We start from the raw sequence: 19,186 nt of genomic DNA, 5'->3' as shown, positions 1-19,186 counted from the left end.
CTCTGGCTTTCCCAGGGCAACAGATTGTGTGCGGTTTTCCCTGGTAGATCAGTATCTTGGCTCCTAGGGCAAACAATTTTTGTGATGGCTCCTGTAGTGGAACAGGCCTGGATCATAGCTTCCAGGGTTCCCTTTGGGGCCTGGTTGAGCAGGGCGAGGGTCATGGTTTCCAGGATTCCATTTAGGGCCTGGTTGAGCAGACACCTGCACCATGGATCCTGGGTGCCCTTGTGGGCCTAGTTGAGCAGCATTAGGTTAAGAGATTTCCAGGTTCCATTTTGGGCCTGGTTGAGCAGACACCTGCACCATGGATCCTGGGTGCCCTTGTGGGCCTAGTTGAGCAGCATTAGGTTAAGAGATTTCCAGGTTCCATTTTGGGCCTGGTTGAGTAACAACTGATACGTGACTCCCAGATTCCCTTTTGGACCTGACTGAGCAGTGTCAGTAAGTGAGCCCCAGGTTTCCTTTGGACCTGACTGAGCAGGGCCTGGCAGGACCTTGCAGGTGGCTCCCAGGGCTCCAGCCTTGAGAGGTCTGGAAGGGGAAGCCTTTGGCAGCTTCCTCTCTACCTGAGGCTGTGGCTGTGGGTCCTCTTCCTCCCTTCAAGCTCTGCACCCAGGCCTGGATTTAGGCAACTGCAGAGGGCGCCAAATTTTGAAGGCATTGAGAATACCTGGGCCGAAGAGGAGCCTGCTCCTTCTTGCTTTAAGGCAATACACTGGTGCCGCTTCAAAAAAAGCACCACCATAGAACGCTGGCCCAAAAAACCCACACCGGCTTTCCAGTCTCCAAGAGGGAATCTCCTGTTCCCTAAACAACAAGGTGAACCCCTTCTCTCATCCTCCAGTCCTGCCTATGAGCGCCAAAATCTGAAATCTGGCCTCACCTGCACCCCTTACCTATGGACTGACTGGGCTAAGCAGCAGCAAAGCTGCTTTTATAAGAATAAATAAATAATATAATAAATATAATAAATAAATATAATATCTTCCAGGATAATACATAAATCTATGACGCTGATCCATAAAGCTATTCAAAACAGAGATATGCTCTGGTTCACCGATCATCTTCAATTCAAAACTTCACACCGCCCAACGAGATTCCAGCATTTAGCCAAATTAAAGATCCCAGCACCCAATCTGACCAAACTTTCTAGTACAAAAGAACGATCATTCATCATTGCTGGTTCAACTATATGGAACACCATGCCCTCTGAATTACGCCAGGAACTTTGCCACAAAAAATTTAAACAAAATCTCAAAACCTGGTTATTTAAAAAAGCATACTATTAATGAACTGAATCCTCCGCTCTTCTTCCTAATTTCCACAGTCTACCATTTATTGTTTATATATATATATATATATATATATATATATATATATTTTTTTTTTTTAAATTCAAAACTATACATGTTATTGTATTTGTTCAGTTACTATGTTTCATTGTAAAGCGCAATGCTGAATTATTGTTGAATGTTAACCGAGGTGATGTTATCTACGTACCCCGGTATATAAAAATCTATAAATAAATTAAATAAATAAATAAATAAATAGAAAGCACAGCCAGCTACAGTCCTTCAGCGGCTGCCGTGAGAATGTTTTACAAAACTGCAAACAGGGAAGGGTCTTCTCCTCTCTGTAAACCCTCCGGGCAGACGTAATTATTCACTGTCGTGGCAGGACCTGCAGCTGTTGGAACTCGGCCTGTTCCTATAAAGTCAAAATGCCTACAGCTGTTTTCCTTCCCAGAGACGTTTGGATGGTGGCCACTGCAGTTGTGGAAACAACCAGCTCTTAAAGGGGGGGTGGGGGGGGGATCTCCGCAGCTGGATTGGAGTGTTTTTGGTGGCAAGCGCTGCGGCTATTCCCTGCGCATGGAAAGCCAGCAGGCAAAGGGAAGCAGATGGCCCTGCTACCTCGTCAGTCTGCACTGGCCACCTATTTAGGGTATCCCATGCAGTCACATATTCGCTGCTTGTACTAATACCAGTTAGAGGCCCTCGGGACCAAGTGGCAGAGCAGCCCTGTTATGAATACATGTGCACAGGGCTCATTCTCAGAAGGCACTCACTTGATATGTAACTTTTGCTACATGAATTTCGGTATATAAAAATGTTAAATAAATAAATAAAATTCCTGGTGTGCTTGTGGAAAAGTGCATGCACCTCAAGTATAAAGTATTACTTCCTCCTCCCTCAGACAATTAAACAAAAGAGGTGCAAGTTCCTGAGCATTAGAGTTCAGGAGCTTCAGTGAGACTCTTCTTACTCTCCCTAAGGACCTTTGTCTATGCAGGGATACAGAGTCCTTCTGGACTAGGGTGGCTGGTTAACCTTGGGCTGCTAAGAAGCCTCCTCCATTGGATTCCCTTCTGGCCAGCAGGGAAGCTGATCACGGTGGAGGATAGTTTCTTGGAAACCCAGGAATAAGGAGAGTTTGCCTCCAAAGGGGGCTCCTCCAACCTCAGGTTATTTCAGAAAGAGGGGCTTGTTCCCACCTATCCTTTGCGTTGGTGCCATAGTAATGGCCATAGACCGCAAAACGGGGCAGCAGGTTCAAAGTTTGAGGTCTGTCTTAAGAAATATTCCTAGAGGATAGTGTTAACGAGTCTCAGGACTGTTTGACGCCTTGCTGACCTGAGGGATGTCAGAAGAATCAGCCAGGCGAGGTGATACTCTGTCTAGATATTGATCAGCCTGGTTGTAGAGTTACGGATTACACGAATTGTCAAAACAGATACTCATCTGGCCCTTGGAAGGGCAGGTTTCCCTGCCACCTCCTTCCCCCCCAAAAGCAATTCTGGTATGAATCAGTTACAGTGACCCTACTGTGGGTGATTCTTCACTCCTTCAGGCTAGTGGTACTGGTCATGGTATGGGACTGGTGGTCCCTAGTGCCACCCCCTTGGTTTCAGTACCTTGATGGTGTTTCCTTGCACGTCGGCGTCAAAGAGTAGGTAGTAAAGGCTGCTCTGGGGAAGCTTCAGAGTTTGATAGCTGTGTTTCAGTACCACTCAAGGCTCATGGCTTAGCTCAGTACGCCTATTTGGGGTTCTGAAAGAAAAAGGCCGGTCTCCTTTGGTGCTCCTTCAGCCAGAAGGGAATCATTCAATGTCCTGGGATGCCCCATTGCATTATGCAAACCTTTACTCCATCAGTCTGGCTGTGAGGCATGAGGAGTTCTTTTCCTTCCTGGACCTTTTAGAAGTTTCTATTGAATTCCCATCTGGGACGATCTCTAGAAATTCTCTTATCCCTTTGCATTTTGTATTCAAAGGAAGCATTTCCACTTTCAACTTCTGACTTGTTGCAATGGCAAAGTCCTTCACTCCAGGGTCAGAAGGATACATCCCAGCCTTATTTCGATCTCTACTTTGACCTATGAAGGCTAAGGAGTTATCTGTCAACCTCATCCAAGGGAGCTCAGGTTCTCGGAGTGCTGATTTGAGTGGTAGGCTACGTAGAAAGTCTGGTACTTTCCCAATCGCTGGGTTTGCTTTTTCTATTGTCTGTTTATTAAAATGTATTGTCCTCACTCTTCACACAAAGGTCTGAGGTGGATTACAAGATAAAACATACACAATCCTCTGGACGAACATAAAACAGCCAATAGGCATCAAACACAAACAAAAACATCATAACCTGCCAAAACACAGTAATCAAGCTGTCTTTATTCCTCTGACCAACTAGACAATGACTGACTCCTAATTATATGCTCTCTTAATAGGAAGAGCCTTTTTAAATATACTATGGCAATCAATGGATCGGATATTATTTGGTACATAATTCCATAAGGTTGGACCTGTGGTATCTAAATGCGCCAGCTTTACTCTAGGCACTTTCAGCAAGTCCTTGCCCTCAGATCTTAGTGACCCAATGATGGGTTTATAGATCCTCAAAAATTATCCTAATCCAACAATCTGTATCTCCATGAATAAGTCCGTGTATCAAGGTGGCTAATTTGTACTGACTCCTGTATTTAATAAGTAACCAGTGTAATGAACCCCCTGAATGGGGGGTTGCAGTGAGGATCTGGGCCGCAGCATTCTGAACAAGTTGCAGTGGGTGCAACACCTTTGTTGGAAACCCTGCGTAAAGCGCGTTACAGTAATCCAAGCCGGTTACGACCAAAGCCTGCAGAACAGTGCGAAACTCATTGGGCTCTAACAGAGGGTGAAGCTTCCTTATAGTGCGTAGTTTGAAAAAGGAAGATCTCACAACTGCTTTAATCTTCTGGTTAAATAAAGGCATCAACACTAACCCCCAGGTTCTTCACATGATGGCTAATGGGAATGGTGTGGTTGTTAAATTTCAGGGAAACTGGAACATTATATGGAGGGAATTTACTAAGAATAATGAGCTTGGTTTTAGCGATATTTAACAATAGTTTGTTGTGAAATAAGCAACAATTAATTGAATGTAAACTTAATGAGACTAATTTCAGAATATCGGACCAGTTAGTGGAGTTTTGAACAAAAAATTATATGTTGTTGGTATAGACACAAGAATTTACGCCGAGACAGGAAAAAAGCTTGCAAATTGGGGCAAGATAAACATTGAAGAGGGCAGAGCCCTATAGCACTCTGCTTCCCACTGACTTACACTGAGAACAATGAATGCTGGCGGGGCCTTTCTTGATACCAGGGTAGGCTGAGGCCTTCTGACTCAGGTGAGAGTGAGTAAATGGTTAGCAGAAGTGTGAGACTTATCCCCTGCAGTTCCTAGAGCGCAGGAGTATCACCAGCTCCTGGGTTCTGTGATGACCTCTCCGGATCTAATTCCCTGGAGTCAGAGCTCACCTGTTGGCTTGCTAGTACCCGCAATAGGTGCTTCTCCTGTTCTACTCAGTCAGGGATGATTTGACTTGAGTGGCAGGTACCATAGTCTATCAAAAGGAATGGATCTGGATCCTCCCAGCTTGGTTATGGGCACGTCAGAGTAAGCCTGGTGTCCTGGGATGTGTTCTACACCCCTCACATAGTTTAAGGGATCTGGTCCAAAGAAGAAGAAAAAGCATGTGGTCTATAAACAAACCACAAACCAAGGCTATCGGGCCAGCCTACCCTTAATAGCTGCTGATGCAAACAGGCAAGGGGACGCTCGGAGACCAGCAATAGCCCAGAAAAAAAAAACCAGGTTGTTTTGGTTGGCAGAGCAGAACTTACTGCAGTTTCTAGCACTTCATGTTGCAAGGGTAGCATACACTTAAACTGACTTCTTCAACAGGAATAAGTTGGTCTCCAGAGTGTGTGAGCAGAGACTGGAAGCTTTCCTGAACAGAATACATTATGGGGATCCCCTACAATTGAAACTGATGGCAAATCGCTAGTTTCCAGGCCATTAAGATTCAGCTGCCAGAAAAAAAAGAGCTTAATGACTGCTCATAGCTTGGTATGCCAGGAACCAGCTTTGTTTTTTGTCTTATCAGCCTTAACCCTTGCAGAGTGGGTTAGTTCAAAGAGGAAAATTCTTCAGTAGTGACTTTTTCTCTGGCCATTTCACCTTGGCAAGTGGACATCCTGTTCCATGCTGACCTTTCTGCAAAAGGGTTTGGAACAAGGGCTAAGCTCTTAATACCCTATTCATCAGGTTCAGGGAGTTTGGCATTAAGTGTATTTGTCCTCTCCTCCGACCTCCAGTGACCCAATGAAATCTGGATCTGTTCTTAGAACTCTAGTCTCCTCCCTTTGAGATGCTTAATCTCTCGTTCTCAAAGGATATTCCTTAAAATTGACTCCCTACCGGCCTATGCCCAGAGTTACAGACCATTATTGGCAATGATCCCTTCTAGTCTTTCCACACATTAACCAGTGTCATCCTTCTTATCCAAGGTCATTTTTTGCCTTTAGTAAACACAGGCAGTATCTCTTCCAGTGGCCCTCATGGGGACAGGGCAGCTTCGGAAGTCTCACTGTCCATGTAAATCAAGCAGATTATCCCCTCAGCCCCTGTTGAAGAGTCAACAGATTCCAAGGGGTGCTTTGTGCTCAGGGCTTAATTTGTAGACAAGAAGGGAGTGGAACTGTGGAGAAGGATGAATGTAGTGGGGAGAGAGTGAGGGAGGCTAGGGCTCGGCATGAACTGCGTGAGGGTAGATGTGAACTCTCTCGCTCCCCCAAACACATACAACTCTCTTTCTCTCTCACACACATGTATGCAAACATGCTTTTCACACTCCATTTCTGTGGGATGCCACAGTGTCTCTCCTCAGACTCCGTCTGCTAACAGGCAGAGATAACCCTACTATTCTGGACTGGTGTGGCAGGACTCAGGGAACGGAAATTAACAGGTAAGACTAAACGTTCACCTTCCCCGCTCATCATTACCTCCTGAGACCCTGTTGCGTTGGCACTGCGACGCTGGCGGCCCCGCTTCGGATACCCGTTAACTTTGCACTCGTAACAGCCCTCAGGGGACAGCAGGTTCTCCTCACTCTCTTCGGCAGGCGCCGGCAGGTAGGAACTCTGGCCGAAGCCAAGCCCGGAAACGCAGTGCCTGCAGGGGTGAGAGCAAAACACATTGCGTCGGTCTTGTATTAAAACGACACAGCACCTGCCTGTTTATTTCTCTGCACTGAGTAACAGGAGGCTCTGACTCATCTAGAATATCTTGCAGCTTGCTCAGCTCCACCAGAAGAAAAGGGGATGGCTCCATGTCACCAGGCACAGGCTGAGCCAGGCCTAGTTTAATTTCCGTTATGTTTGTAGGCCTGTAAGTTCCAGCTCTGTGAGAAAAGCAGGAACTACCAGCGCGGGACTGGCTCAGCCCATCCCTGATGACCTGGAGACGTCTGGTCAGCTTAGTGGAAGAGGGAAAGCTTTAAAGCAAGGGTATTCACACCAGCCCTCGAGGGCCACCAACAGATTGAGGTTTCAGGACACCACTAATGAATATGCATGAGACTGATTTGCATGCAATAGAGGCAGGTGCATGCAAATCTGTCTCATGCATATTTATTAGAGATACCTTGAAAATCTGACCGGTTGGTGGTCCTTGAGGCCTGGGAGTGAATACCCCTGTTTTAAACTGTTTAACCTTTTAATTTTAATTTTCAACTGAAACTTGGGTTTTTAAAAGCAATAAGGCCCAGCTCTGCAGGTCTTAGTTCAGTAAGGAATTCAGGGCATATTACTTTTACCTTGGACAATTAACTAAGCTCTACCAGCCCTTACTGCTCTGACAGGTCTGAGTGCTTAAATAAGAGACTGTTAGGAATACTGCCCTGTGGACCAGTGATTGTTATGAAAGCTGTCCCTTACCCTTGCCCAGCTCTGAAGTAGCCCCCAGGACAGCCACAAAGGTAGCCACCATCAGTGTTGGAACAGCCATAGCTGCAAGGGCTGCCGGTCCCCGAGGAGCACTCGTCCACGTCCTGACACCCCCCAAGCGACTGGTCGAAGTCAAAGCCGGAAGGACAGACGCATTTGAAGCTGCCAAGGGTGTTGTAGCAGGAAGCAGCACCACAGGATGAGGAGCTGGAGCACTCATTTTCATCTGAAACAAGAGCAAGGCCAGGAGGTTCATTAGAGCAGCATAAAAAGATCAAACAAACTGCTTTGTTACATGGAGAGATAAAGTGGAGACAGGTGAGGTGTGTGTATGTTCTCGGACTCCCTTCAGATAGTGTGTGTGTATGCATTTTCCGACTCCCTTTGGGTAGAGTGTGTGTCCACACTCTCCAACTCCCTTTTCGTAGTGTGTATGTGTGTCATAGTTGGTGAGCCATTAGGCTGTGGTGTGGTTGACGCAGCCTAGTAGATGAACCCACTAGGCTCACACCAACAGCTGGCAGACACGTCCTTGCTGGGACAGGACCTGGAGCTCCATCTGTACCAGCCCCATTCTCCTTGGGTTGAGACTTTGGGTTCCAGGGGCTGGCAGGGCTTAGATGATAGTCCCTCAAGGGGTGGATAGGGAGAGTCCAGGTTGCGATAGTTGCCAGGGCGGGCAAAGTGCAGAGCGTAGTCAAGTTCAGTCCAAGGGTCAAGGCAGGTAGCAAGTAGATGATGTCAGAGTCCAGGTCAAGGCTCAGAGCAGGCAGCAAACCAAAGAGAAGTCAGAATCCAAGGCAGGGGTTAGAACTGGGAAGTCAGGCTAAGACAGAAAAGACAGACAAGATAGAAGGTAGGGAAACAAGACAAGGCAGGAAGGACTGGGCAAGACAAGTGAGGAGTAGGGCAAGGTAGGAGCCATGCAAGGAGGCAAGGCATGAGGACAAGGACACAAGGCAAGAGAGCAGGAATAGGAACAGCAAGACGAGGCTCACAGGAACTAGCAACATGCACTGCAAGGCAGGAGGATCTATTGCTGAGGTGACAATGGACTGAACAGCTAGTCCTTAAATGTTCTGGGCTGGCTGCCATTACTGGGAGGTGCCAAAGGAGAATTTCCACCATTGGGCTAAGAGGCACCACCGCGCAGCGTGCGCATGCCTAGAGAGGCCTAGGCAAGGATTGGTGTGGTGGCGTCCCAGCCGCACCTGAGCAGCATGGCGTTGGGCAAGGGCTGGTGGCGCTCCACCAGCCCTTGCCCAACGCCTTGAGTGAGGCCAGTCACAGGTATTGTAACTTATTCCGAACTCTTTTGGAGTTTAGGATCTCCTGAACCTCAAACTCAGTATCTTCTTCTGAAATTACCTCAGGTTTAAGAGGAGGCCATGAGGACCTTGACAAGAGTACTGGCTTGAGGAGGGAGACATGGAACACATTATGTATCTTAATCATGGGTGGAAGTTTCAACTGGTTGGCCACTGATTCTAGGTAGCAGACAATGGGTAGTGGCCCACTGAACCATGGTGCAAATTTGGCTGAGGACATCTTGAGTTGCAGGTTCTGGGTACTTAGCCACACCAATTCCCCGGGCTTGAATTGTGATGCTGGTTGGCATGTCTTGTCCACTTGTTTCTTGAATGGCAGCCGTAGGAAGGAGCTGGCACATCCTCTGCCATACGTTTTTGAAGTCCTGGCCCATAGTGTTGGCCACAAGACAGAAGACTGACACTGGGACGGGAAGTGGTACTCTAGGATATCTGTCACACACAATTTGAAAAGGTGAGATTCCAAACTCCCGACATGATTATTGTGGCAGAACTCTGCCCAGGGGAAGGGTGAGGCCCAGTTGTCCTGAAGCTCATTAACACAGGTTCACAGGAAGCCTTTCATGACCTGGTTCTGTCTGGCCATTGCTTTGGGGATGATACGAGGAGGGAACATCCAAGGATATTCCATACGTCTTGCACAAATTTTTCCAGAAACGGGCTGTAAACTGTATTCTCTGATAGGAGAGGATATGTGTGAGAAGCCCATACAGGTGAAAGATATGTTGGCCGAAAAGGCAGGCTAATTCTGGTGCAGATGGGAGAACTATGAAGTGAGCTATCTTGGAGAAGTGATCCACTACTACCCAGATGGTGGAGCAACCTTTAGAGAAGGAAAGGTAAGTGACAAAGTCAGTGGCCAGGTAGGTCCAGGGTTCCTCAGGGGCTGACAATGGCTGCAACAACCCCCAAGGTCAAGCACTGAAGCTCTTATGGAGAGCACAAGTGGAAAAAGATTCTACATAGTGCTGCACATCCTGCTTCACTCACAATCACCAGTAATGGTGGAGCACTAATTCCAGCATTCTGGTGACTCCTGGGTTTCTGGACAGATGGCAGTCAAGGGCCCATTTAAGCACCCTTTCTCGTAGTCATATGGGGACCACTGTTTTCCCCGGAAGGAAAGGTACAGCAGCTGTGACTACAATTCTCACTGGGTCAATGATGTGGCTGGGAGGCTCCGAGTAGTCTTCGATCCCAAATGACCTAGAAAGGGCATTGGAATGTTGATGCTTCTTCGCTGGACTGTACTGAAATTTGAAATTGAAGGAACTGAAAAACAATGACCATCTGGCCAGACTAGGGTTCAAACGCTGGGCCTGTGGTAGGTATTCCACATTTTTAAGGTCTGTATAGATCATGATCTGGCACCTAGACCCTTCCAACAAATGGCATCATTCTTCCAACACTAATTTCACGGCCAGAAGATCCCGGTCCCCAATTGTATAATTCTTTTCTGCCTTAGTGAATTTCTTTGAAAAGAAAAAGCATGGCATAAGGCTCCCTTGATCATTGTGTTGAGAGAGGAAAGCCTCTGCCCTGAGGGTTCTACCTCTACGATGAAGGAATTTAAATGGTCCGGATGGCAGAGACAAGGATCTCAGAGACACTCCCTTTTGAGGCTAAGGCCTGAATGGTTCCGTCAGTCTGTGCCCTTTTTGGTGAGGGTGATAAGGGGAGCCTCTAAGGAGGAGTACTTGTGCATAAACTGACATTAGTAATTTGCAAAGCTAAGGAAATGTTAAGTCCCATGGGATGCAGACAGTCCTGAATGGTTTTAACCTTCTCTGGGTCCATATGTAGTTCATGCTGGGAGACAATGTAGCCCAGTAATGATGGCTTCTCTTGCTCAAACATACACTTTTCAAGTTTTGCATACAAATGGTGTTCACAGAGTTTTTGTAACATCTGTTTCATGTGTTCTCGATGCTGTGCCAGGGAACATGAGAAAATAAGAACATAAGACTTGTCATACTGGCTCAGACCAAAGGTCCATCAAGCCCAGTATCCTATTTCCAATAGTGGCCAAGCCAGGTCATAAGTACATGGCAGGTTCCGAAGGGGTAAATAGATTCCAAGCTGCTTATCCCATGAATAAGCAGTGGATTTCTGCAACTCTACCTTAATGATGATTATTGAACTTTTCCTCCAGGAACTTGTTCAACCTTTTTTAAATGCAGCTACACTAACAGCTTTCACCACATCCTCTGGCAATGAATTCCGGAGCTTAATTATGCGCTGAGTAAAATATTTTATCTTGTTAGTTTTAAATGTATTACTTAATAACTTCATTGTGTCCCCCCTGGTCTTTGTACTTTTTGAAAAAGTAAACAACTGATTAACATTTCCTCATTCCATTCATTATTTTATATACTTCTAACATATCTCCCCTCAGCCGTCTCTTCTCCAAGCTGAAGAGTCCTAACCTCTTTAGCCTTTCTTCATAGGTGAATTGTTCCATCCCCTTTATCATCTTGGTCGCCCTTCTCTGTACCTTTTCTAATTCTGCTATATCTTTCTTGAGATGTAGTGACCAGAACTGCACTCAATACTCAAAATGAGGTTGCACCATGGAGTGATACAGAGGCATTATGATATTCTCTGTTTTATTCCATTCCTTTCCTAATAATCCCTATTTGCTTTCTTGGCTGCTGCTGCACACTGAGCAGAAGATTACAATGTATTTTCAATGATGACACCTAGATCCTTTTCCTGAGTAGTTACTCCTTGCATTATGTAGCTATAATTTGTGTTACTCTTCCCTAAGTGCATCATTTTGCATTTGTCCACATTAAATTCCATTTGTCATTTGCATGCCCAGTCTCCCAGCTTTGCAATATCCTCTTGCAATTTCTCACAATCTTCTTGCAATTTATTAACTTTGAATAATTTTGTGTCATCAGCAAATTTGATCACCTCACTTTTTCCCATTTCCAGGTCGTTTATAAATATATTAAAAAGCAGTGGTCCCTGGGGCACTCCATTGTTCACCTTTTTCTATTGGAAAAATTTACCATTTAGCCCTATTCTCTGTTTTCTCTCTTTTAACCAGCTGGAAATCCACAATAGGACACTTCCACCTATCTCATGACTTTTTAATTTCCTAAGAAGTCTCTCATGAGGGACTTTGTCAAATGCTTTCTGGAAATCCAAATACAATATATGAACTGGCTCACCTTTATCCACAGGCTTATTTACGCCCTGAAAAAATGTAGCAAATTTGTGAGGAAAGATTTCCCTTGGCTAAATCCATGTTGGCTTTGTCCCATTAAACTATGCCTATCTGTATGTTCAGCAGTTTTTCTTTTTTATAATAGCTTCTACCATTTTGCCTGGCACAGACATCAGACTCACTGGACTGTAGTTTCCTGAATTATCTCATGATCCATTTTTAAAAATTGGTGCTACATTGGCAACCCTACAGTCTTCAGGTATCACAGATGATGTTACTGATAGTTTACAAATTTCCAATAGCAGGTCTGCAATTTCATTTCTCTTTAGCTTGTCAGTTTGCCCTAGTACATCTTCTAAGAGATTTGTTTCAGTTCTTCTGAATCATCACCTTTGAAAATCATTTCTGGCATGGGTCTCTCTTTCATCTTCCTCAGTGAATATAGAAGCAAAGAATTCATTTAGTGTCTCTCTTATGGCTTTGTCATCCTTAAATGCCCCTTTTACTCCTTGACCATCTAATGGGCCAACTGACTCCCTCGTAGGCTTTTTACTTTGAATGTACCTGAAAACGTTTTTATTATGAGTTTTTGCTTTGACAGCAAGCTTCTTTTCAAATTTTCTTTTTGCTTTCTGTTATGATCCAATTGTCAAGGAGCCCTGATACTGTTACTTCTCGCACCAAATCCTGTGTTCCACTAAGGACCAGGTCTAAAATAGTTTCCCCTCTTGTTGGTTCTTGTACCAGCTGCTCCATGAAGCAGTCATTTATTTCATCTAGGAACTTTACTTCTCTAGAATGTCCTGATGTGACATTCACCCAGTCAATACTATGGTAATGGAAATCATCCATTATTACTGGGCTGTCAGGTCCAGGTATACCACCACATGGGAATACAGGAGATCTTGGAAGGTCTCATTTAGCATTTGTTGGAAGATGCTGGGGACATTAGAAAGGCATGACTCATAGTGGCCATCCTGGGTGTTGAAGGTCGTCTTCCACCCATCATCATCCCAGATGCATATAGTTATAGGCTCCCCTGAGATGCAACTATGAGAAGATTTGCCCCCCCCCCCCATAAGTGGTCATATAGCTCCATGATAAAGGGTAATGGATTGTGGGTTTTTCATGTGATGGTATTGAGGCACTGGTAGTCTATATATAGCCTTAGCGAGCAAGGCATCTTCCCCATGAAAAAAAAATCCTGCTCTGGATGGAAAGGACGATTGGTGGATAAAATCCTGTTCCAGGTTATCCTGGATGTAGGCAGTAATGGCTTTGGTCTCAGGGACAGAAAGTGGATAAACATGGCCCATGGGAGGCATCTTGCCGGACAGCAAATCAATTGGACAACTGTAGGGTTGACGCAATGGTAGGATCTCGGCCTGTTTGCTGAATACATCAGTGAATGCCATATACTGGGGCGGAAGACCTGGCAGAGCTAAGGTAGCTGTCCAGACGGTTACGACCAGTGGGTGGACCTGGGAGAGGCAGCATTTCTGCAAGATGGTCCCTATCGAGCTATCTCTGCATTCCCCAGTGTATCTATAGGTTATGCAGCATGAGCCAGGCTAATCCCAGAATGAGGGATTTGATAGCCCTGGGTGGAACTTAGGAGACTGTCTCCTGGGGTAGAAGCTCCATCTGAAGGGTTAACGATAAGGTGGCAAGAGCTAGACGTCCAGGCAGATGTTTGCCACATATAGAGGATATGGTAACTGCGATAGGCAGTGTAGTAGTGGGTAGATTGTATTGGCAAACCAAATCATCCACAATGAAGTTGTCACCTTCTTTAGAATCCAGAAATGCTTAGTGTGGACAACGGTGTCTCTGAAGAGAAGATAAACTGGCACAAGTAGTTGGGGAGAGATAGTAGGTCGACCTATGGTTGCCTCCCCAACCAACCCTAGGCTCAGTAGTTTCCCGCTTTTTCCTGGCAATGGCTGGCAAAATGCCCCTGACCTGCATAGTAAAGGCAGAAATTATGCCAAGTATGACTCAGTTTCTTCTCCTCGGTGAGATGGGCCCTACCCAGATGCATGGGTTCCTTTGGAAGCAAGGTGACCGGGGAGACTGGTGCGGGAATTGGAGGTCACTGGAATTTGGGGTTTAGTTGGAGGGTTAACGGAAGGTCCCTCTCTTCCGGGCTTGTTTCTAGAACCAGAGGTCTACCCTTATAGCCAGGGAGATGAGATCCTCATGTGTGGTTGGGATGTACTAATCTGCCAGTTCATCCTTTATTCGGTCTGTCAATCCTTGCCAAAAGATGACAGACTATTTTTGCCCCAATGAAGCTCAGAGGTGAGGGTTCAAAAGAGAATGGTGTACTCGCCCACTGTGAGGTTGCCTTGCCTGATCAGAAGCAACTCAAGAGGTGGCAAACGAGGCTCATCCGGGCTCGTTGAAGATTAAACTAAACTGGTGGAGAAAGGTATCCATATTCTCCATCATGGGGTCCTTTCGCTCCCAGAGAGGTAACGCCCAGGCCAGGGCAGACCCGCCCAGCAGGGACAGCAAGAAAGCTGCCTTGATTTGATCAGAGGGAAAGCTGACTGCCTGTAATTCAGAGTGCAGAAGGCATTAATTGATAAAGCCTCTGCAGGCCTTAGAGTGTCATATCTGGGAGGAGGTGCCAGGTCCTGGTACTCAAGTGGGCATAGCTGGTACTCAAGTGGGCATAGCTGGAGGTGCCAGGTCCTGGTACTCAAGTGGGCATAGCTGGAGGAAATACCACAGGGGCTAACGCTGGTAATCGGGCCTGTAAAGTGTCCATGCATATGGCAAGGTCCTGAAGAAAACCAGTTGTTTGGCTGAACTGCTCTTGTTGTTATTAGACTTGATGGACCAAACCTGGTATGGCCTGAACTGAGGGCGGATCCACTGAACTTATGGCCTCAGCAAACTGTCACGGTTGGTGAGCCCTTAGTCTGTGGCATGATTGACACAGCCTAATTGGTGAGCCCACTAGGCCCATGCCGACAGCTGGCGAGCATGCCCTTGCTGGGCCAGGAGGTGGAACTTCACCTGTCCCAGCCCTGTTCCCCTCAGGTTCAACATTTGGATTCCAGGGCCAGCAGGGCTTAGGTGAGAGTCTCTCAAGGGGTGAATTTGGAGAATCTAGGGAGCAATAGTGGTCAGGGCAGATAGCGTGCAGAGCATAGTTAAGTTCAGTCCAAGGATTGAGGATGGCAGCGAATAGACAGTGTCCGGGTCCAGGCCAAGGGTCAGGGAAGCAGAAAACCAGAGAGACGTCAGAATCTAAGGCAGAAACAGGAAGTCAGGCCGACAGACAAGACAGAAGGTGGGGAAATAAGACAAAGCAGGATGGACTGGGCAAGATAAGCGAAGAAAAGGGCAAGAAAGGAGCAACGCAGATGGCAAGGTCTGGGTTGAATTTGGTGCCATGGGCTTTTGCCCACATGTGCCCTCTACAGGGGGCGTTGCTGTCACGCTGGAATCTATTGTCGGAAAAGTTTCATCGGCCTTTACCACTGCAGGGTACTTCCAGATCTATTCTCTTTTGGTGGCTGTGTCAGTCCAATTTAGAGAAAGGAATGGGCCTGGAGGTTCTGGACTGGGTTATAGGGATTACGGATGCCAGCCTCAAGGGTTGAGGGGCAATCTGTCAAGAACAGATGGTTCGAATGCTGTGGTCACCAGTGGAAGCATCCTGGTCTATCAATCGCTTGGAAACGAGAGCAGGAATTCTTTCCACAAGTCCAAAGTCAAATGGTCAGAGTGTTTTTGGACAATGTGACAATGGTGGCTTATATCAATTGGCAAGGGGGAATGAAGAGTCCTACAATTGCCCAAGGATCTCAGGACCTTTATGCCTGGGTGCAGCGACATTTGCAGGGGATAGCAACTTCACATCTTGTGGGAGTGGACAATGTGCAAGCGGACTATCTCAACAGGCAACAGTTGGACCCCGGAGAATGGGAGCTATCAAAGGAGGCCTTCGGCCTTATCCAGTCTAGTTGGGGCAGTCCCCGTCTGGATCTGATGCTGTCAAGGAGCAATGCCAAGGCAGCAAGTTTTTCAGCTGCAGATGATAGGTCATAGCCGAAGGCATAGATGCTCGGGTTCTTCCATGGCTGACAAGGATCCTGCTGTACGTGTTCCCTCCATGACCGTTAATAGGTCAAGTATTTAGGCACATCAAAAGGCATCCAGGCCAGGTGGTATTGATGGTGACAGAGAAGTTGTGTCGTCATGGTTCATGGATCTGGTTCAGCGTGCAATTGACGGGTCCCTGAGATTGGCTCAGTTGCAGGGGCTGTTAACGCCAGATCCTATTTTCTTAGATTAGGTGGATCACTTTTGTGTCATGGCTTGACTTTTGAGAGCAGGCGCTTGTGACGAGCCTATGATTTTCAAGGGCTTAGTTTACAATTCTGTGCAGGTTCAGGCGGCAGCCTTGGGAGTCTCAGAGGTATGCTCCAAGGAAAAGGGCGAAGGCCTCACATCCGGATGTTTTGAGGTTCTTGAAGGGGGTCGAGCATTTGTGCTGCCGGTGCATAGATTGGGTCCAGCATGGAGTTTAAAATTGGTCTTGTGAGTGCTTTGTGAGCCTCCGTTTTGATCCATTGAGGAAAGTGTCGTTTGAGGACCTCACACTGAAGGTGGTATTTTTGGTGGTGATTTGTTCGTTCAGAAGGATTTCGGAGCTGCAGGCTTTGTCCTGTAGGGAACCATATTTGAAGATTTTAGACGAGGAGGTGACTTTGCGCACGGTACCCTCATTCCTATCTAAAGTGGTATCTTCGTTTCAACTGAATCAGACTGTGGAGCTCCTGCCTTCCCGAATTGGTCTGCTGAGACACCGGAGGCAAAGATCACAGTTTTTGGCGGTCAGATCATTTGTTTGTATTGTTTGGAGGTGCCAGAAATAGATGCAAGGCCTCCAAGAGCACGATAGTTCGTTGGCTGAAGGAAGCTATTGTTTTGGCCTACCCTTTTGTAAGGGGAGAAGAATTCCAGATGGGTTGCGTGCGCACTCTACCAGAGTGCAGGCAGCGTTGTGAGCCGAGAGTCAGTTAGTGTCGCCGCAGGAGATTTGTAGAGTGGTGATGTGGTCTTCTCTTCACACTTTATCTTGCCATTACCATTTACATGTTCAGGCTCCAGGAGAGCCGACCTTTGGCGAAAGTGTGTTGAGAGGGGGTCTTTTGCGAGCCTGCCCAATGTAGGAGTGCTTTGGTACATCCCACATGTCTGGACTGATCTGGGGTACAAACGGGAAAGGAAAATTCGTAGCGCATATAGAAAGACATGGTTTAATGGAACACAGTCAGCATGGATTTACCCAGGGCAAGTCTTGCCTCACAAATCTGCTTCACTTTTTAGAAGGAGTTAATAAACATGTGGATAAAGGTGAACCTGTAGATGTAGTATACTTGGATTTTCAGAAGGCGTTTGACAAAGTCCCTCATGAGAGGCTTCTAAGGAAACTAAAATGCAGGCCCTGAGAGATTTGTCTCAGCTTACGGGTTTACGGGAACCAAAAACAGAGGCCCCAAGTCAGAGTCTGTATGCTGCGAATCCAATATGACTGTCACTCCTGCTGCGGCAGCAAGCACACCGGTGGGATCTGGCAGAGCCACAGACCTTGCCGATGCAGCCCCCCCCCTCCCCCCGTACCCCCAGAGGCAGGTGATTTCGTTGTCATCTTATCTCCCCCTTCAGCGTAGCTGCAGCACTACAATCCTCCCCCCAGCACTGGCATCCCACACATGGAGCACAGCATGGCCTTTTTCCCCATGCGCTGCTGAAGTCGCCTTCACGTCACTACCCCAACTGCCCGGAAGAGCCTCCGAACATACAGAAGCAAATCACCACAGCTCCGCTGCTGACAGTCACTGCTCCCGTCAACCCCCTCAGGTGCCGTGGTTCTTGAGCCTTAATCTCTCTCTTTTCTCTTTTTATAGAGAGCAAAAAAAGAATAACCAGCCAAAGGAGAAGCAGCACACAGAGAAAAACGACTCCACTGCCTCCTTTTATGTATTTATTTTATTTTTGCTGCTCCATTTTTCTCCTGTGAAAGAAAAATGGAGAATCCAACGAGAGGGGATTAGGGGGTGCAAACTGTATTGCTCAGCTTCTGGTCCTAATCCAGGAAAATACTGGAAGCCCCCTGGGTCTATGACTGCACTCAGCCAAGGGAGGGAGCTGCCCATACATTTATACATCTGGTTTTTCTTCACCTAACCTGACCAGGCCTCAGTTCACAGTACAAGATGCTCACTTACTATCTGCTGGAGACACGAGAATAGTGGCAGGCTGAGGTCAGCACAGGAGCCTATAAGGAGAGACCCCAGCAAGTCTGTTACTCTCTGTCTCCATCTGCTGGTTGGTGAGCAAAACCCATGCATCTGGACTAGTCGGGTTAACATCTGTCCCTGCAAGAAGGTGCCAGAACCCCTGGATGGCCACTTTCATCCCTTATTATCTTTCTTTTTTTTTAAACTAAATGTGTATTTAAAGCATAACGCCTGCCGCAGGATGTCAGATTTCTGCGGGAAGAAAGCCCAGGAAGCCTCAGAGAGCAGGTAATCTCCTGCAGGTGACTATTTAAGAACATGAGAAGTGCCATGCTGGGTCAGACCAAGGCCCATCGAGCCCAGCATCCTGTTTCTGACACTGGCAATTCAGGATCACAAGTACCCATCAGATCCCCAATAGTTGATCTATTTCTTACATTTCACTCCCTGAGGTAAGTTTAGACTTTCCCACATCTATCTAATAACTGGCTAACAACTTGTAATGCACTTTTCCATCAGGAACTTTCCAATCCCTGCTCTTTTTTTCTCCTCGATGATCTGACTGTGGAAAAGAAGTTTTATGGCGTGTCATCCTAAGTGGGTTTCTGTTGGCTTTTGTTGGGGGTTGGATCCATCCATTCTACTCACCGACACACTGGTTCCATTGGTAGTGTTGCACATAACCCTGGGGGCAGCCACAACGATACCCTCCCAGCACATTCTGGCAGCCATGTTGGCAGCGATGGTTCCCATCACACTCATCCACATCTGAAAAATAAACATCACCCCCCCGAAAAACTTTGGTAAGAAACAGTCTCAATGTGCACAGTTTGCCTCAGTGTCACTAACACCAGGAAAGATTTCTCCCCTCTTTGTGTCCCTTGAGTATCACTCACACTGGGACAGGTCTCTCTCCACACTGTCTCTCTGAGCATCACTGAAACTAGGACTCAATGTCACTAACAATGGGACAGGTGTCTCTCCACATCGTGTCTCTCAGTATTAAGCATCACTAACACTGGGACAGATCACACTGCGTCTCTGAGCATCACTAACACTGAAACAGGTCTGTTTCTGAACCCCATTTTTGACGTGTCTCTCGCCAACACTGCGTTTCTTAGAACTCAGCATCCCCGACACTGGGACAGGTGTCTCTCCA

General features: G+C 46.8%; 1 protein-coding gene across 1 annotated transcript in view; it reads right to left on the bottom strand.

Moving 5' to 3' along the window:
• Positions 1-19,186, bottom strand: part of LOC115081569 (fibrillin-2-like) — a gene marked incomplete at its 5' end in the record, with an annotated part of 190,616 nt that overhangs the window by 5,601 nt on the left and 165,829 nt on the right. The window contains 3 exons of the mRNA XM_029585997.1: positions 6,326-6,494; positions 7,259-7,493; positions 18,676-18,795. Coding sequence (XP_029441857.1) covers positions 6,326-6,494; positions 7,259-7,493; positions 18,676-18,795 — 524 coding nt within the window. The remainder of the gene's footprint in view (positions 1-6,325; positions 6,495-7,258; positions 7,494-18,675; positions 18,796-19,186) is intronic.

Source organism: Rhinatrema bivittatum, unplaced genomic scaffold, assembly GCF_901001135.1.
Source record: "Rhinatrema bivittatum unplaced genomic scaffold, aRhiBiv1.1, whole genome shotgun sequence".
Lineage (NCBI taxonomy): Eukaryota > Metazoa > Chordata > Amphibia > Gymnophiona > Rhinatrematidae > Rhinatrema > Rhinatrema bivittatum.
The sequence above is the reverse complement of the archived record's forward strand: the minus strand, read 5'-3'. Positions and strand labels throughout refer to the sequence as shown.